Source organism: Pleurodeles waltl, chromosome 5 (genome assembly GCF_031143425.1).
Source record: "Pleurodeles waltl isolate 20211129_DDA chromosome 5, aPleWal1.hap1.20221129, whole genome shotgun sequence".
NCBI classification, from domain to species: domain Eukaryota; kingdom Metazoa; phylum Chordata; class Amphibia; order Caudata; family Salamandridae; genus Pleurodeles; species Pleurodeles waltl.
The window spans coordinates 230,361,915-230,382,588 of NC_090444.1; the positions used below are offsets into that span (position 1 = coordinate 230,361,915).

The following is a 20,674-nucleotide window of genomic DNA, read 5'->3' on the forward strand; positions in this document are numbered from 1 at the left end:
GGCCTCACTATCCAGCCCAGTAAGTACCAGATGGGGCAGGGGTCTGTGGTGTACTTGGGACCCCAGGTAGGGAGCAGCCAGATGGTGCCTCCACAAGCCAAGATTCATACTGTTCTGACTTTGGCACCCCCCAAGACCCAGGCAGAGGTGAAAGCCTTTTTAGGTCTTGCTAGGTACTACAGGAGATTTGTCAAGGGGTATGGCACCATTGTTGCCCCCTTGACAGAGCTGACTTCCAGTAAGCAGCACTGTCCGGTATACTAGACAGAGGCGTGCCAGACCGCTGCTCTTGGCGTGGTTTGTTGTTTGCCCTATCTTTTGGGCTTTTGACCTCCTGTTTTGATCCTGTGCCGACATTTGTTTTTGGTAGCTCTGGGCACTGTACAACTGCTGACCAGTGGTATTGGTAATTGGTTTATCCGCGATTTACCTATTTTGATTTGCTAGTAGGTTCCTAGTACACTGCACAGTGTGTGCCCAGGGCCTGTAAATCAAATGCTACTAGTGGGCCTGTAGCACTGATTGTGCCACCCACATGAGTTGCCATGTAAATCTGTCTCAGACCTGCCACTGCACTGTCTGTGTGTGCAGTTTTAGCTTCCAGTTGGCCCTGGCAAGTACACCCACTTGCCAGGCCCAAACATTCCCTTTTACTGCATGTATGCCACCCCTAAGGTAGGCCCAAGGCAGCCTCATGAGCAGGGTGCAGTGTATTTAAAAGGTAGGACATGTACTGGTGTGTTTAAATGTCCTTATAGTAAAATACTGCTAAATTCATTTTTTTCTATTGCAAGGCCTATCTGTCCCATAGGTTAACATGAGGATTGCCCTGAAATATCTTTTGTGTGTAATTTCTCTTTGGGAGCAGTTAGAGATGGGAAGTTTAGGGCCTCTAAACTCACAATTTCTAAATGCATCTTTTGGTGAAGTTGCTTTTTAAATTGTAAGTTTGAAAATGCCACTTTTAGAAAGTGGGCATTTTCTTGCTTAACCAGTCTATGCCTCCACCTGACTGTGGAATACATGTCTGGGTCACACTGACAGTTGAGCTGTTTGTGAACTGCTTTAGACAGTCACACAGATGGAGCTGACGTGTGCCCTGCATGTCCTGATGGGTCTTCCTGGGGTAGAGTAGTGGGAGGAGCTGACGCTTGCATCAGAATAGGGCTGTGTCTGTTCTTACACAAAGCAGTCTCCAACCTGTCTGGGGCCAGGGCAGAAAAGGCAGTGTCTTGTGCACTACAAAGACTTCTCTTTAGAGTTTGCCTATTTCAAAGGCAGAAATGAGTGTAAGTATTGGGCCTCTGAGACCACAACTTCAGAACACTTCTGTACTGAGGACATTCTGCAAGGAAGGAGAGCTAGATGCCATAGAAGGGACTGTTACTCTGCCCTTTGCTTTGCTGTGCTAGCCTGCTGCTTGTTGCTTCTGTCCTGGGAGTGAAAGGACTGGACTTTGCTTTCTACATCCTGCTTTCCAAAGTTTTCCAACAGCTTGAATTGAGCTTGCCTCCTGTTAGAAGTCTCAGGGACATCAAAGACTTTATCACCAGCATCTGGGCTCTCTTTCTGACTAGCAAAGTGGTGCCAAATCCAGTCCCTGGGCCCTTGGTAGTGAATTCTGTTGTAACCAAGAAGAAACTGAGTGCACCTACTGCAGAACGACTTCAGAACAGGCACCGCTGTCTGACTCTGTGCTGCTGCCTGCACCTGGAGCCGTGGTCCCTTCTGATTGCAGTGACCGATGCCACAGGCTCAACTCTGCTGCAGTGCCTCCGATGTCCTGCCACAGCATGAGTCCTGAGTGCCCTTTCCCCGATGTCCAGGACATCCAACTCCGCCACAGCACATGTGGCCCCATAGTGTGATCGTGACACTGCAAAGTCAACTGCTCCCGTCTTGACCTGCTGGATTCATCAACCCCGCTGGATTGTAAGGCACCGATGCTTCGCCACCAACACCTCCTCACCTCCCTTGCAACCATAAGGAACAAACACCTCACCTCCCCTTATTCGCAGTAAGGAACCGACTTCTCACCTCCCCAGTAGCAGTAAGGAACTGACGCCTTACCTCCCCTACTCCGTGCAACATCTTTGTTTCATTGTTTTCCAAAAGTACTGTGCTTGGGTTGCAGGAAGTTGGCTCAGTATATACTATCTCAAAGTGAGAGATAGTGTGCATAGAGTCCAAGGTTTCCCCTTAGAGGTTGATAGTGGCAAAAGTAGATCATTCTAATGCTCTATTTTGTGATAGTGTGGTCGAGCAGTAGGCTTATCAGAGGGTAGTGTTAAGCATTTGTTGTACACACACAGACAATAAATGAGGCACACACACTCAAAGACTTAACTCTAGGCCAATAGTTTTTATATAGAAAAATATATTTTCTTAATTTATTTTAGAACCACAAGATTTGAAGTAAATATATAAAATACAAGGTACTCCACACAGGTAAAAAGGGAACTTTGAATTAGAGCAGTAGCATACACAGTTTTAGTTAAAATGGCAATAAGCTGTTTTAAAAATGGACACTTCATGCAAAAATCAACAGTTCCTGGGGGAGTATTGGTTAGTTTCTCAGGTAAGTAAGACTCTTACAAGTAAAGTTTCCTGGGCAACCCCAAAGTCCCCACACTAGCAACACAGGGCCGGTCAGGTGCAGCTGTCAAAGGAGGGCCCAAAACACATAGGTGCCTATGGAGAACAGGGGTGCTCCGGTTCCAGTCTGCCAACAGGTAAGTACCTGCATATTCAGAGGGCAGACCAGGGGGGTTTTGTAGAGCACTGGGGGACACAAGTAGGCACACAAAACACACCCTCAGTGGCACAGGGGCGGCCGGGTGCAGCTGTGCTTAGCAGGTGCCAGGTTTTCTGTAGAAATCAATGGAGGGACCTGGGGGTCACTCTAGCGGTGCAGCCAGGGCACAGGGGGGCTTCTCGGGTCAGCCACCGACTGGGCTAGGCAGAGGGTCTCCTGATGGTCACTCCTGTACTGGAGTTCTGTTTCTTTTGGGCCTGGGGGCTGCGGTTGCAGTGCTTGGTCCAGGCGTTGGGTTCTTTGTCCCAGACAGTCGCGGTCAGGGGAATCCTCTGGATTCTCTCTACATGCGTCGCTGTGGGAGTGCAGGGGGGTCGTCTCAGGTTACTCGCGAGGTCGCAGTCGCCTGGGAGTCCTCTGTGCAGTGTTGGTTCTCTGAAGCTTGAGCTGGGGGCGTTTGGTGCAGAGGGTGAAGTCTCACGCTTCCGGCAGGAAGAGTGAGTTCTTTGGAAGTTGCTAAAAAGTTGCAAAGTTGTTGCTGTTTTTGAACAGTGCCGCTGCTCTCTGGAGTTTCTTGGCCCTTCGGGTTCAGGGCAGTCCTCTGAGGCTTCAGAGGTCGCTGGTCCCTGTCGGATGCGTCACTGTGCAGGTTCTTTGAGTCTGTAGACAGGCCTGTAGGGCTGGGGCCAAAACAGTTGTCGTCTCCGTTGTCTCTGCAGGGCTTTCAGGTCAGCAGTCCTTCTTCTTTGTGTAGGTTGCAGGAATCTGATTTCCTGGGTTCTGGGTTGCCCCTAAATACTAGCTTTTAGGGGTGTGTTTAGGTCAAGAGGGCAGTAGCCAATGGCTACTGTCCTGGAGGGTGGCTACACCCTCTTTGTGCCTCCTCCCTGAGTGGAGGGGGGCGCATCCCTAATCATATTGGGGGGATCCTCCAATCTCAAGATGGAGGATTTCTAAAGGCAGGGGTCACCTCAGCTCAGGACACCTTAGGGGCTGTCCTGACTGGTGAGTGACTCCTCCTTGTTTTTCTCATTATCTCCTCTAGCCTTGCTGCCAAATGTGGGGGCAGTGGCCAGAGGGGCGGGCATCTCCACTAGCTGGTATGCCCTGGGGTGCTGTAACAAAAGGCATGAGCCTTTGAGGCTGTTACAGTTCCTGCAGTGGGAGGTGAGAAGCACCTCCACCTGGTACAGGCTTTGTTGCTCACCACAGAGTGACAGAGGCTTTCTCCCTATGTGGCCAGAAACTCATCTGGTTGTGGCAGGCTGGCAGAAACTGGTCAGCCTAGCACTAGGAGTCGGACTGGTATTCAGGGGGTATGTCTAAGATGCTCTCTGGGTGCATTTTACAATAAATTCCACACTGGCATCAGTGTGCATTTATTGTGCTGAGAAGTTTGATAACAAACGTCCCAGATTTCAATGTAGCCATTATGGAACTGTGGACTTCGTGTTTGACAAACTCCCAGACCATATACTCTTATGGCTACCCTGCACTTACAATGTCTAAGGTTTTGCTTAGACAATGTAGGGGCATAGTGCTCATGCACATATGTCCTCACCTGTGGTATAGTGCACCCTGCCTTAGGGCTTTAAGGCCTGCTAGAGGGGTGACTTATCTATGCCACAGGCAGTGTGAGGTTGGCATGGCATTCTGAGGGGAGTGCCATGTCGACATAGTCATTTTCTCCCCACCAGCACACACAAGCTGTGAGGCAGGGTGCATGTACTGAATGAGAGGTCCCCAAGGTGGCATAAGACATGCTGCAGCCCTTAGCGGCCTTTCCTGGCATCAGGGCCTTTGGTACCAGGGGTACCATTTACCAGGAACCGATCTGAGTGCCAGGGCTGTGCCAATTGTGGGAACAAAGGTACAGTTTAGGGAAAGAACACTGGGGCTGGGGCCTGGTTAGCAGGGTCACAGCACACTTTCAATCGTAACTGGCATCAACAAAAGGCAATATGTAAGGGGGTAACCATGCCAAGGAGGCATTTCCTTACTCCCCCCCTCCCAACAAATGAAAGAGGATGAGACTAACCTTTCCCACAAGAGTCTTCATTTTTTAAGTGGAAGAACCTGGAAAGGCCATCAGCATTGGCATGGGCAGTCCCTGGTCTGTATTCCAGTACAAATTCCATTCCCTTTAGGGCTATTGACCACCTCAACAGTTTAGGGTTTTCTACTTTCATTTGCATCAGCCATCTGAGAGGTCTGTGGTCAGTTTGAGCTATGAAGTGAGTACCAAAAAGCTATGGTCTCAACGTCTTCAGGGACCAAACCACAGCAAAGGCCTCCCTCTCAATGGCACTCCAACGCTGCTCCCTGGGGACTAACCTCCTGCTAATAAAAACAACAGGCTGGTCAAGGCCATCATCATTTGTTTGGGACAGGACTGCTCCTATCCCATGCTTAGAGGCATCTATCTGCACAATGAACTGCTTAGAGTAATCTGGAGCTTTCAAAATTGGTGCTGTACACATAGATTGCTTCAGGGTGTCAAAGGCCTTTTGACAGTCCAAGGTCCAGTTAACTTTCTTGGGCATTTTCTTGGAGGTCAGTTCTGTGAGGGGTGTCACTATTTATCCATATCCCTTCACAAACCTCCTACAATACCCAGTCAAGCTAAGGAATGCTCTGACTTGAGTCTGAGTTTTTGGAGCTACCCAGTCCAGAATAGTCTGGATCTTGGTTGGAGTGGGTGAACTTGGCCTCCACCTACAAGGTGACCCAAGTAAAACACAGTACCCTGCCCTATCTGACATTTAGATGCCTTGATAGAGTGGCCTGCTGCTTGCAGGGCCTGCAAAACCTTCTTTAGGTGGACCAGGTGATCCTGCTAGTTGGAGCTAAAGACAGCAATATCATCAAGATAAGCTGCACTAAAGGACTACAAGCCAGCAAGGACTTGATTCACCAACCTTTGGAGAAGGTGGCAGGGGCATTCTTCAAGCCAAAGGACATCACAGTAAACTGGTAGTGTCCATCAGGTGTAGAGAATGCTGTTTTCTCTTTTGCTCCAGGTGCCATTTTTATTTGCCAGTACCCTGCTGTCAAGTCAAAGGTACATAAGTATTTGGCAGCACCTAATTTTTCTGTTGGCTCATCTGCCCTTGGGATGGGGTCAGCATCTGTCTTGGTGACAGAGTTGAGCCCTCTGTAGTCCACACAAAACCTCATCTCTCACTTGCCATTTTTTTGTGTGAGGTTTGGGGACCAAGACCACTGGGATAGCCCAGGGACTGCCAGAATGGAATGCTCAACCACTCCCAGCTCCAGCATCTTGTAGACTTCCACTGTGATGCTTTCATTAACTTGGTCAGACTGTCTGAATATTTTATTCTTGACAGGCATACTGTCTCCTGTGTCCACATCATGGGTACACAGGTGTGTCTGACCAGGGGTTAAAGAAAAGAGCTCAGTAAACTGCTGGAGGACTTGCCTGCAGTCAGCCTGCTGTTGGCCAGAGAAGGTGTCTGAATAGATCACTCATCTACTGAGCCATCTTTAGGGTCAGTGGAGAGGAGATCAGGGAGAGGTTCACTCTCAGCTTCCTGATCCTCATCTGTAACCATTAACATGTTTACATCTGCCCTATCATAAGAGTTTGAGGCGGTTCACATGGATCACCCTTTTGGGGGTCCTGCTAGTGCCTAGGCCCACCAGGTAGGTGACTTGACTCTTTTTCTCAAGAACTGGGTAAGGGCCACTTCATCTGTCGTGAAGTGCCCTTAGAGCCTCAGGTTCCAGGACCCAGACTTTCTGCCCTGGCTGAAACTCAACCATAGCAGCCTTTTGGTCATACCACATCTTCTGGAGTTGTTGGCTGGCTTCAAGGTTTTTGCTTGCCTTTTCCATGTACTCTGCCATCTGAACGTAGGCCTAGTACATAGTCCACCACATCTTGTTTAGGCTCGTGGAGAGGTCTCTCCCAGCCTTCTTTAACAAGTGCCAGTGGTCCTCTAACAGGATGGCCAAACAGAAGCTCAAAGGGGGGAAACACTATTCTCCTGTCGCACCTCTCTGTAGACAAAAAGGAGGCATGGCAAGAGGACATCCCACCTCCTTTTGAGTTCTTCAGGGAGCCCTATGATCATGCCCTTCAATGTCTTGTTAAATCTCTCCACAAGACCTTTGGTTTGTAGATGGTATGGTGTGGTGAATTTATAAGTCACCACACACTCATTCCACATGTGCTTTAGGTAAGCTGACATGAAGTTGGCATCTCTGTCAGAAATCACCTCCTTAGGAAATCCCACTCTGGTAAAAATACCTATGAGTGCTTTGGCTACTGCAGGGGCAGTAGTGGACCTAAGGGGGGGTTGCCTCAGGGTAACTAGTAGGTTGATCCACTACTACTAGGATATACCGGTTCCGTGATGCTGTGGGAGGTTCAAGTGGACCCACTATGTCCACTCCTACTCTTTCAAAGGGGACCCCCACTACTGGAAGTAGAATAAGAGGTGCCTTTGGATGGCCACCTGTCTTGCCACTGTCTTGACAGGTGATACAGGGGGAGAAAAGCTCCTTTACCTTCTGGGACATATTGGGCCAGTAGAAATGGTTGACTAATCTCTCCCATGTCTTGGTTTGTCCCAAATGCCCAGCAAGGGGAATGTCATGGGCTAAGGTCAAAATGAACTCCTTAAGCTCCTGAGGCACTACCACTCTCCTAGTGGCACCAGGTTTTGGATCTCTTGCCTCAGTGTAAAGGAGTCCATCTTCCCAATAGACCTTGTGACTTCCAATGACATTATCTTTTTCCTGTTCAGCTGCATGCTGTCTTAGGCCTTCAAGAGAGGGACACGTTTCTTGCCCCTTACACAGTTGCTCCTTTGAGGGTCCCCCTGGGCCCAAAAGCTTAACCTGGTAAGGCTCCAGCGACTCTGTTCCCTCAGAGGATAGAACATCTTCCTGGGAAGAGAGGTTCTGCTTCTTGTGCTGTTTTGAAGCTGGTTCCCCAGTCTTCTTTCCTTTTCTCTTGGAAGGTTGGACCATTATTTTAGGCTCCAACACTTCTTTTTCACACTGAGCCCTGCACTGTGCCCTTATCTTGACACACGCCAGTTCAGCGATACCCAGCATGGCTGCCTGGGTCTTGAGCTCTACCTCAGCCGATGCTGAGGACTCCAGATCATTCCCTAGCAGACATTCTACTGGAATTGCAGAGGAGACTACCACCTGTTTCAGGCCAGTGACCCCTCCCCATTCTAAAGTTACCATTGCCATGGGATGGACTTTAGTTTGATTGTCTGCATTAGTGACTGGATATGTCTGTCCAGCCAGGTACTGTCCTGGGGAAACCAGTTTGTCTGTCACCATAGTGACACTGGAACCTGTATCCCTCTGGGCTTCTACTCTAGTCCCATTGATTAAGAGCTGCTGCCTGTATTTTTGCATGTTAGGCGGCCAGGCAGCAAGTGTAGCTAAATCCACCCCACGCTCAGAGACTAATGTAGTTTCAGTGTGAACCCGTGTTTTCCTCTGGGCACACTGTTGATCCCATCTTGAGACTGGCTATTCCAGTGCTAACTGGAGTAGTATTAGTTGTGGGACTTTTCTTGGGATAGGCCTTGTCTCCAGTTTGGGGTCCATGCTGAGTACAGATGCGACACCAGGTCTTCTTGGGATCAAAGTGTTTACCCTTATACCCATTTGAGGACTGTGAAGAGGCTCTGGGCCCACCCTCCTGAGCAGGTTTTTGGGGCCCTGTAGAAGACTTTTTACTTTTTCCCTTGGATATCACAACACTTTTCCCCGGGGAGGCTTTGTGACCCCTTTCTTTTGGTCACCTCCTGTGGAAGTCTTGGTCACCCTAGTCATGACCCAGTGGTCTGCCTTCTTTCCCAATTCCTAGGGAGAAATTGGACCTAGGTCTACCAGATGCTGATGCAGTTTGTCATTGAAACAATTACTTAACAGATGTTCTTTCATAAACAAGTTATGCAGCCCATCATAACCATTTACACCACTGCCAGTTAGCCAACCATCTATTATTTTGACTGAGAAGTCAACAAAATCAACCCAGGTCTGGCTCAAGGATTTTTGAGCCCCCCTGAACCTAATCCTGTACTCCTCAGTTGAGAATCCAAAGCCCTCAATCAGGGTAGCGTTCGTGATGTCATAGGTGTCTGCATCTTTACCAGAGAGTGTGAGGAGTCTATCCCTATACTTTCCAGTGAACATTTCCCAAAGGAGAGCACCCCTGTGAGATTTGTTTACTTTTCTGTTTGCACAAGCCCTCTCAAAAGCTGTGAACCATTTGGTGATATTACCATCTTCATATTTTGTAACAATCCATTTGGGGATTTGTAGGATGTCAGTATTCTCTCTGACCCTATTTAAGTTGCTTCCACCATTGATGGGAGCTAAACCCATCTCTTGTCTTTCCCTTTCTATGGCTAGGAGCTGTCTCTCCAAAGCCAATCTTTTGGCCATCCTGGCTAAGAGGAGGTCATCTTCATTGAGGCTGACCTCAATGCTTCCAGAGATACTGGTCTCCCCTGTTGAAGAACCAGTCTCTCTGACTATTACTTGTGGAGTCAGGGTTTGAGAAACCCTGTTCTCCCTAATTAGAACAGGAGGGGGGAAATCATCCTCCTGTTCACAAATTTCTCCATCTGCAGGGTTATCGTCAGAGGGATGGTCCTTTGCAAACTCTTCCAAAAGCTCCTGGAGCTTTACTTTGGTAGGGTTGGACCCAGTGTTTAGATATTTTAGCTCACAGAGAGTCCTTAACTCTGACATCCCTAGATGCAGGTGTGAGGTGAGGTTGAGTTTCATCACCATCTCATCTGTGCTAGACATTATCACTATAAAAGTTGGGATAACTTTATAACTTTTTAAGAATCTAAAAACTACTTCTAGAACTTAAATTCAAACTTTTACAAACCTTTAAACTCTAAAAGAAATGCTAGCAGGACTTTGAAAAAATTTAGAAAAATAGTTCAAATTTCAAAAATCAGTTTCTAATGACAATTTTTTGAATTTAGTCGCGTGATCAGGTATTGGCTGAGTAGTCCAGCAAATGCAAAGTCTGAGATCCAACCGCCGATCCACCAGTGTAGGAAGTTGGCTCTGTATATATTATCTCAAAGTGAGAGAGAGAGTGCACAGAGTCCAAGAGTTCCCCTTAGAGGTTTATAGTGGCAAAATTAGATAATTCTAATGCTCTATTTTGTGGTAGTGTGGTCGAGCAGTAGGCGTATCACAGGGTAGTGTTAAGCATTTGTTGTGCACACTCGCAAGCAATAAAAGAGGCACACACACACTCAAAGACTTAACTCCAGGCCAATAGTTTTTATGTAGAAAAATATATTTTCTTAACTTAATTTTAGAACCACAAGATTAAAGATTTGAGGTAAGTACATAAAATGCAAGGTACAATACGCAGTTATGTAAGGAACTTTGAATTAGAGCAGTAACATACACAGTTTTAGTTAAAATGGCAATAAGCTATTTTAAAAGTGGACACAGTGCAAAAATCTACAGTTCCTGAGGGAGGTAAGTATTGGTTAGTTTTTCAGGTAAGTAAGGGACTTTCAAGTTCCTGGGAATAGGCAGCCCACCATTGGGGGTTCAAGGCAACCCCAAAGTCACTGCACCAGCAACACAGGGCTGGTCAGGTGCAGAGCTCAAAGAAGGGCCTAAAACACATAGGTGCCTGTGGAGAACAGGGGTGCTCTGGCTCCAGTTTGCCTGCGTCTTCGGAGGGCAGAGCAGGGGGGTTTTGTAGAGCACTGCATGGGACACAAGTAGGCACACAAAACACACCCTCAGCGGCACAGGTTGCAGTGTGCTTAGCAGGCGTCTGGTTTTCTGTAGAAATCAATGGAGGGACCCGGGGGTCAATCTAGCGGTGCAGGCAGGCCACAGGGGGGCTTCTTGGGCCAGCCACCGACTGAGCTAGGCAGAGGGTCGCCTGATGGTCACTCCTGCACTGGAGTTCAGTTCCTTTTGGTCCTGGGGGCTGTGGGTGCAGTGCTTGGCCTAGGCGTCGAGTTCTTTGTCCCAGGTAGTCGCTGTCAGAGGGAGCCTCTGGATTCTCTCTGCATGCATTGCTGTGGGGGTGCAGGGGAGGTCATCTGAGGTTACCCATGAGGTTGCAGTCGCCTGGGAGTCCTCTTTGCAGCATTGGTTCTCTGAAGCTTGAGTCGGGTGCAGTGTGTGAAGTCTCACACTTCCGGCGGGAAGAGGGAGTTCTTTGGAAGTTGCTAAAATGTTGCAAAAATGTTGCTGTTTTTGAACAGTGCTGCTGCTCTTGGGAGTTTCTTGGTCCTTCGGGTTTAGGGCAGTCCTTTGAGGCTTCAGAGGTTGCTGGTACCTGTCGGATGCGTCGCTGTGCATTGTCTTTGAGTCTGGAGACAGGCCGGTGGGTCTAGGGGCCAAAGCAGTTGTCGTGTCTGCTGGGCTTTCATGTCAGCAGTCCTTCTTTGTGTAGGTTGCAGGAATCTGATTTCCTGGGTTCTGGGTTGCCTCTAAATACTAGATTTTAGGGGTGTGTTTAGGTCAAGAGGGCAGTAGCCAATGGCTACTGTCCTGGAGGGTGGCTACACCCTCTCTGTGCCTCCTCCCTGAGGGGGAGGGTGGCACATCCCTAATCCCATTGGGGGGGATCCTCCAATCTCAAGATGGAGGATTTCTAAAGGCAGGGGTCACTTCAGCTCAGGACACCTTTAGGGCTGTCCTGACTGGTGGGTGACTCCTCTTTGTTTTTCTCATTATCTCCTGCAGCCTTGCCGCCAAAAGTGGGGGCCGTGGCCGGAGAGGCGGGCATCTCCACTAGCTGGGATGTTCTGTGGTGCTGTAACAAAAGACATGAGCCTTTGAGGCTCACCGCCAGGTGTTACAGTTCCTGCAGGGGGAGGTGAGAAGCACCTCCACCCAGTACAGGCTTTGTTCCTGACCACAGAGTGACAAAGGCACTCTCCGCATGTGGCCAGCAACATGTCTGGTGTGTGGCAGGCTTGCAGGAACTGGTCAGCCTAGCACTAGGAGTCGGACTGTTATTTAGGGGGCATCTCTAAGATGCCCTCTGGGTGCATTTTATAATTAATTCCACATTGGTATCAGTGTGCATTTATTGCGCTGAGAAGTTTGATACCAAAGTTCCCAGATTTCAGTGTAGCCATTATGGAACTGTGGAGTTCGTGTTTGACAAACTCCCAGACCATATACTCTTTATGGCTACCCTGCACTTACAATGTCTAAGGTTTTGCAAAGAAACTGTAGGGGAATAGTGCTCATGCACATATGCCCTCACCTGGGGTATAGTGCACCCTGCCTTAGGGCTGTAAGGCCTGCTAGAGGGGTGACATACCTATGCCACAGGCAGTGTGAGGTTGGCATGGCACTCTGAGGGGAGTGCCATATCGACTTAGTAATTTTCTCTCTACCAGCACACACAAGCTGGTCGGCAGGGTGCCTGTGCTGAGTGTGGGGTCCCCAGGGTGGCATAATAAATGCTGCAGCCCTTAGAGACCTTCCCTGGCATCAGGGCCCTTGGTACCAGGGGTACCATTTACAAGGGACTTATCTGGGTGCCAGGGCTGTGCCAATTGTGGGAACAAAGGTACAATTTAGAGAAAGAATACTGGTGCTGGGGCCTGGTTAGCAGGGTCCCAGCAAACTTTCAATCATAACCGGCACCAACAAAAGGCAAAAAGTCAGGGGGTAACCATGCCAAGGAGGGATTTCCTTACATGGGGTCTATGTGACTCGGTGACCAGCCTGCACTCCTTCTTGAGTGGTGTTGTAAGTCTATGATGTCATGATAGCCCTAGTTGGAGCTATTGTGTTTCTAAGTGCTTTATTGAGATTTAGGGTCGCATTAACAAAGCATTGTTCTGTTTGCGGCTAGAAAAATGCTATTTGGGATATACAAGGCCCAAACTTGTTACCGAATTGCAATTTGGGTTTTGCGATTAGGTATTGGGAACGGGTGTGTTCAGGGCGGCCCTTCCTAATACCGATTCTAACTGGTATGTATTATTGTTTTGTGACCGTGAATGCGGTCGCAAAACAATCGCAGTTAGCACCAATTTCAAATTGATGCTAACCCACTCGCAAAGGTGAAGGGGTCCCAGGGGGACCCCATCCCCATTTAGAATGTAGGTGAAAACGTTTTTGAAGAGCAGGCAGTGGTCCCACGGACCACTTTCTACTCTTCAAAAATAAAACTGAAACATTTCATTTTCTTTCTTTTTAAACGCAGCCTGTTTTCGTTTAAGGAAAACAGGCTGTGGGCTGCGTTAAAAATAAAATATATATATATATATATATATATATATATATATATATATATATATATATATATATATATATATATATATATATATATATATATATATATTAATAATATATCTTTATTTAAAAGCAATCATCACAGACATGGTGACCTGCTGACTGACCCCAGAAGTCCACCATTTCTGCGATTTCTGGTGGGTCGTAAGTTGCGACCTACCTCATTATTATTAATGAGGCAGGTATATTTGCGACCCACCCGGAATCGCAGAAGAAACTCATTGGAGTTTCTTTCATTTGGAATTGCGATTCGCATGGACTCGCAATTAGGAAATAGCAAATCCAGCTATTTGTACATGTGCCCATTAATCTTTAAAAATGTGTATTTGTGTATTGTGAATTTTTGTTGTTTCTGTCTTGTTTTACCTAGATAAATATTGGCTATTTTTCTAAGCTGGTGTGGGGTACTTTTGTGGTGGTTTTTTGTGTGTGTACGTGAAATACTGTACATATTACCTCTGAGATAAGCATGACTGCTCGTTCCAAGCTACCAAGGGAGTGAGGAGGGGTTATTTTAGCTGGGTGACTCCCTTAAACCTGACTAGAGTGAGGGTCCCTATTTGGACAGGGTGCAAACCACTGCCAACTAGAGACCCCATTTTTAACAACCGTGTTGCACTGATTAAAACTTCGAAATTTACTAAAAATATAAAAATAGCTAGTATGCATGTTACACTAATATAACCAGTAAAGTTTCAGAAGGAATATGTATGGCAAACCCACCAACTATAACTTTTATGTGTGTTTTTGTTTCCTTTCACAGAGATTGTGCAGTTGACACCACCTGCGTGCTTTGCATGGAGTGCTTTTTGCAAAGCGTCCATAAAGAACATCGATATAGGGTGGGTAATGTGTTTTGCTTTGTATGATATACCTACAGTGTCCGTCAGTGTTTTCTTGTGGTAATTGTGCAAAATGGAAAAACAAAGTGCTCTCAGCTGGGTTGCTTAAGTCTTTGTAAGACTGTTTTCGGTAACCGTGCTCTGGATAACTACATAACTAACCTAGGCATTTATGGCAAAAAAAATCATAATGCTTAGCTTGTGAGAAAATGCATCTGTCATGTAAGAGGAACGCCGCACATTTAAAGTGTGCTGATCCCTATTTCACAATACCTCATAGCTGTTACAGATCTAATTGTCTTGCTTAACTTCTTAATTCTCATTTGACACAATGTGACAAATTAGAAATGGCATAGCAGTGCCAAACTAAGAAACATTTTGCTGAGCTTAAGTCATGGTGGTGGTTCGACGATTTTAAAGCATAGTCAGCCGATTCATTGCCATCAGGGAGACTTTGTGAATCCTTGAAATATTTGATGGTGACTGAACTGTCATCATTTGGAGTAATAACACAAGGAATTCGTTTTGATCTGAATAGGTTCATAAAAGAAATACGCTGCTAAATGTAATATGACTCAATATTGGTAAACCGAGCAATATGACCGCACTACTTGGTTCCGACCTGACGCTTGTGTAAAGGGACCTTGAAGGAGGACATCTGTGTCGCATCTGCTCGTTTTTAAGTCCTGTTTTGCAAAATCTGTCGTACAGAGTTTTGGACACGTGGGTCTAAGTAGATATTTGTGCCGAAAAACTGGAGGACGCCAACTCTTTTGATATCCTAGGCAGGTATCTGCAGTCTCTTAACCCGCGGAGTTCCACAAGGCCCCTTTATCTCCTATTTCTACGCCTGCCTATTTAGAGTCCCATTTGCCAGTGGGTTGGCATAATAAAGACAGGCCTGGGAGGCAAAGAAGGCTGAGCAGCAGCTGTCCGGTATCTGAACCTGGGGAGTTGTGTTTGATTCGAATTCTCCCAAAAATATTTGTGACTTAGGGCTCATTCTTTTAAAAATGAAACACTGTGTGGTACATCATATGCGAAATACGTGCAATAGACATCGAAATTCCTGGTTTGTGTTTAAGAAAATATTCTGTCCAGATGGTGGCAGTTTTTGTGAAACATATATCATAGTCTTTGGGGTAAAGTGAACTTACTTTGAACTTGGACCTCTCCTTGCGTTCATAAATAAGGATGTGCCTCAGGGTCTGTGCCTCAGGGTCTGTGCCTCACATGCCTCTTTGAAGGAGAAACGAGTGCAGTTAAAATTAGGACCTGAGCACTTCCGCAATCTTGGTGAGGTTAGCGAAGGAGTCACAAATTTTATGCAGCCTTTATGCAGCTTTCGGAGCTGCGTAATGCGAGATCCATATGAGTCAGTGGGACTAGGCAGTGTCAAGGCACTGATCGTGGCCTGAAGTTGATTGTTCCATTCAGGACAGAGGTGTGCATTTTCACTAGACCTGTATTCTTCAAGGGACTGACCATTACAAGACAAACCTTAGCACTTCTCACTTGTAACATCTATCTGCAGTCATTTGCATCCAGTTCTTAATTGCCCTTTGTTACTTCCACGCAGATAATGCCCAGATCGTGCTTCGGCTATATTTAAGGTGATAGCCTCCTTCCAGATCACTAAGACACTGTTTCAGCCCTGAACTTTTCTGCACCTAATGCATCTTGGGATTTGTAGTCTTGCATTACTTCCATTGAACTAATTAAATGAACACACAGATAAACGATATGTAGGTCAAAAGTTGAGGACTAGAGGCAGTGTTTGTAATAACCTTGCAGTAGCCACCATTGGTAGATTCGGGGTTAACAAGCTTCCTTTCTCTTTTCAGAGACTACTGATGTGGAGTTTATGGGGAGAAATTGGATCAAGAGAATAGTGACAAGATTAAAATGAAGATAGGCTGCAGCCTTGTAGATGTCTGGGGCTGCGTAATATAGCCTGTTTCCACCAAACCAGTTCCTTACTTGTATAATCTGAGATAATATAACCTGTGCATGAGTTCCATTAATTAAGTTGTCACCAATGACTGGTTGTAGTCAGGATAATCTGCAAGATCTTGCCATTTTTAATTAAGGTATAGCAGTGTCCAATATTTGGAACTACTGAAAAACATACACCGAAAGAAGCAATCTAGCAATGGGCCTGGTCAACTAGTATAATTTACCTGGCTACCTGCAGCTTCTAATGATTCAGTGGTGCAAAATATTAATTCAGAGGTGCTGTGCATAGCGCAAAAAGGTTTCAACCAGTTAACCCCCTTTTTTCTATGACAAATTGAAACCATGTGTGCCAAAGATAGAGCATAGGTCCAGTAACAATTTGTTTTTTGAAGCCCTCTTTTTTTCTCAGTGTTGCTACTCTTTTGTGCTTTATTCATGTTGCAGTCTGGGCAGCATCTTTGCAACAGACCTTGAGGAAATCAAACAGAACCTGCCTTTTCACTGCTTATCTCTATTTTATGTCAGTTCACTGCCATGTCACCTAGAACTCCAAAGCGGAAAGGACTTTTTATTAACAGAAAAAGCTCAAAATCCAAATAAAAACTGCACCTCAAAGGATATAGCTTACCTTTTTTTTTTCTTCAAAAACCAGTTGACATGTTCCTGAGCCTCTCATGAAAGTCAAGTTTGCAAAATCTTTGCAGTAAAATGGTGTAAAATAGGCTGCAGACTGAGGAGGAGAACCAGTTAATATATGTGTTCATGGCCTTCACATAGTATAAAGTTTTAAGCAGCAGCGCTATTGACAGAGTTATGATCTATTAAAACTATTGAGTTGTAGTTGAGAAACTAGAATTTTTCAGTAATTTATGATGGCAAAAATTATTGTTTGAGACTGGGTAATTACTAATGATCTTGTTTATGGGAATTAACATGTTAGCACACGCTTTAGCTGAGCTAGCAGCAGCAAAGGAGGCTGGGTTTGAAAAAGGCTGCAATGTGCTTCTAGAACAGTTGCTTTTTTTAGCTGGTTGTTTGCCTTATATGTGATGGCAAAATGATTAGCAACTACTGGGTTCAACAGATGCACTTAGCAGTAGCCTGGAAGATCCTCCCACTCCTTAAAAAAACAAAAAACAAAAAAACAAAAGTACACTCAGTTTTCTCGGAGTTCGACATTAGACCGTGATTACTCACCCAGCTAACTTTTGCACTCGTACAGTTATTAAAGCTATGTGGCACCTCTTGAACGTCACTTGTGATTGACAATGTAATCTGAGTGTCATTTGCATAAGAGATGGTTGAGAAACCGTATTATCTGATCATCCTGGCTAGAGAAGCTACATATATATTGAATAGCGTGGGCCATGGCGATGACCCTTGCGGGACACTGGAGGGCAGAGAAAAGGAACAGGAATTGAAATCCCCACTCATAATCAGTTGCTTCCTATCTGAGAGAACTGAGCAAAGGAGATCATAGGCTGAGCCACCAATCACCATCTCAACAAGGCACTTTTTCAAAACCGCATGACTTACCATGATAAGGATCAATGTGGCCTTTCCTGCTCTGTCCATGATGAGGCGAATTTCCTCCATGGCCACTAACAAAGCGGACTTAGTACTGTGGCCCTTTCTGAATCAAAACTGGGCTCCATCGAGAATCCTGGGATGATCTAAATTCTCAGAGTGAAGTATTCAAGTGCCTCTTGAGAATCTTAGCTGGCACAGGAAGACACGAGAAAGGACAAAAATGTTGCACCTCCCTTAGGTTCAAAGAAGATTTGTTCAACAGGGGGAGAGGGATGCTTTTTTCCAGTCAGACGGAAAAATCCCCAACTCTATATTATTCATTAGGGAAGTGAGTGGAACAGCTACTGTCTCTGCTACCTCATAAGAATCTTAGTGAGACAAGGGTCGGAAGGGGCTCCTGATTTGGTGCACCCAATGAGTTTGATCATGCAATCTAAACCTAATAAGGAAACTTGCAGAGCTCCTAATTACATTGTCCTTGTGTATTGTGCACATTTGAAGTGGGGGCGAAGAGTCCGACGGGCATCGAATACCCTATAGACAGACTCTACTTTTGTCTTGAAAAATTAAACGGACTTGTTACATAGCGGTTTGCTGGGATCATTGTGTTAGAAGAAGGAGGACAAGAAAGCACCTGGACTGTTCTAAAAAGTTCTTTGGTGGAGTTTTTGCCAAGTTTATTTTATCCATGAAGTATTTGGTCTTCTTTTCCTCAATCATAGATTTATAACCCCTAAATAATGATTTGTACCTAGCTTTTTCCTCAGTGAAGTAATGTTTCATCCACACTTTTTCCTGGTTTCATTGCTCGGAGTGTAACAAAACCAGGGTGCTGTAGGCTGACTCCTATGACTTTTAACTGATCTGAGCAGAGCCATAGTATCAGTTACCCCCTTAATCGAAACAGAATATTTTGCTGTATCAGAATTGGGATCACCCAAGGGGAGAGGTTGTGTAGCCTCTAAACACTTAGCCTCTTCGTTCTACTTTGTCCATCTTATTCCACCTTCTGATCATTTTATCCGGATCTGTTTTAATCTCTGCATACTTGGTTATCAGCTTTAGTTTTTGCAACCCAGTAACTAGGTGGTCTGACCAAGTTATGGGAAAGACGGCATCCGCCAAAAGATCAGGGAAATTGGAAAAGATCCCATCTAGGATGTGACCTGCACCAGGTGTGGCCGAATTCACGAATTGTTTTAAATTAAAGCAACTCATATTATCAATAAGTGTGGTTGCCTCTTTATTGTTAGGATCCTCCAACTGAAAATGAAAATCCCCATAGATGGTATAACCATCATGTAACATACATGACTCAACAAAATCACATAAGGCTTCCAAAATATTTGCTCTGGGGCCTGGGGGGTGGTCTGTAGATCAGGCCACCATAAAACATTGTAATTGTATTTATATAGGTCTTACTACCCCTGACAAGGCGTCAAAGTGCTTTTTGGCAAGTTGCACGCTACTCCGGATCCCAAAAGGAATAGTGGTGGATTAGTATAGGGAAATATGAGTACAGTATTAGTATAGGGAGGTATGATTTAATTTGAGCGGAGGATGTGAGTCTGTTAGTTGGATTGAATAGAATAATGGAGGTGTAGAGGATGGAAGAATCCAGAAGTGTAAGTAGTAAACGGAGTTGTAGGGTGAGCCACGAGGGGTAGAGGAGGGAAGAGTCTAGGAAGGGTTATTTTGGAGATCATAGTGGTAGAATGGGTTTGGGATGAGCCAGAGAGTGGAGATACAGGATAGATTGAAAGAGGTATTGGGTGATGGTGAGACAGAGTAAAGCTTTTGAGAGAGTATTTTTTTTTCTTTTTTTTTTCCTCTTGTACAGTAGGACTGAAGTAACAAATACATGATTACATAGTAAGGGAATATAAGTTTAAGAATATAATATATTTAGATTTAAGACATATTGTATATGCAGTAACTGTTAATTTTGCATTTAATCGAGAAAAGCTTGTGTATGAAGCGAGGGGCTGCCCCCATAAACATGACAAGTTGTGGGGGAAATGGATGGGGACCTGGGGAGGGGACGATACCTATATGGGGTAATGTACATATGTCATCGCGCTGTGCTGATTCCTTAAAAGTGCATTTTGACCAAGAGATTTCACTGTGCTGTGTGCAATTGTCTGACAAGCTGCTTGGTTTATGCAGCTCCTCTACGACCTTTTGGGCTTTATGTTGTTGCTATATAAACTCAATAAAAATGTTTATCAACATTTTTTTAAAGTGCTTCACATTCTTTCATTCTAGCAGCCTCACATACAATCTGCATATGGTGGTGGTATATTATTGCTGCACCACCCCCTCTCTTATCCACTTGATATAATCTGGTAACGCTGTCATATCCGGATCCAATGACTCATCCCTCCAAGGTTCAATTAAAAAGGCTATGTCGGAGCATGAATGTTTAAAGCTCATGGAGCTCGTATATATGTTTAACAGCGGAGGGAGTGTTAATTAAAAAAACACTTAAATTTGAGCTGTTGTCTTTTGATTCCATAAGGGTGGGGTATGAGAGGTACTCATCCCACCCTGTTAGAGTGGATTTGTGATCTTCTGCAGAATGTACTCTAAAAATAGTTGGAAATAGTTCATAGTTTGAATAATAAACTGTGGTTACATTTAAAGTCCATTTAATGTGAAACGTTATTTAAATTTAAAGTGAGCTAAATGTTTTTGAAATATTTGTAGATGACAACTTCAGGTGGAGGAGGCTTCTGTGATTGTGGCGATACTGAAGCATGGAAGGAAGGACCCTGTTGTCAAAAGCATGAGCTTAATATGTCTGAAAGTGAGACAGAGGTAATAAATATGCATCCATGTGGGAGTCTTGTTTCAAAAGAGTTCTGCTAAAATAGTTTACTTAAATGTTTAATGTTATCCTTCATTGGTATTATTCAGAAAACAAATATATTTTTTTACGAGGGCAAATATTTTTCTACAGGACAAAACTGTCACTCTGTATCTCTTCAAAATACACCTAAGCTATTAGCATCTCTCAATTCCTGTCAGCTGTGTTTTCTTTTAAGTGCTCGATTCAAGTGAGCATAGGTAGATCATACAAGAAAGCGAATATGGTGGATAGAGTTAAGCACTCTGAATGTCAATGTTTCTTTTCTAAGTCTTAATTGATTGTGAAGTTCTGCATGGTGCGCGCGGTGTGCAGCCCCAACCTACGCATACCAGACTGCTTGTTTCATCACCTTCCCGGTGTAACTTGAGGGTTAAGTAGTCAGATATTTGGCGGGTGGCGCTGCACATTTATTAGTTTCATGTA

At 45.2% G+C, this 20,674-nt stretch overlaps 1 protein-coding gene across 3 annotated transcripts in view; it reads left to right on the forward strand.

Annotated features, from left to right (window-relative positions):
- UBR2 (ubiquitin protein ligase E3 component n-recognin 2) overlaps positions 1-20,674 on the forward strand; it is a 1,248,744-nt gene that overhangs the window by 48,256 nt on the left and 1,179,814 nt on the right. For all 3 annotated transcript variants that reach the window (XM_069233963.1, XM_069233965.1, XM_069233964.1), the window contains exons 3-4: positions 13,818-13,896; positions 20,089-20,199. In XM_069233963.1, the coding sequence (XP_069090064.1) occupies positions 13,818-13,896; positions 20,089-20,199 (190 nt within the window). The remainder of the gene's footprint in view (positions 1-13,817; positions 13,897-20,088; positions 20,200-20,674) is intronic.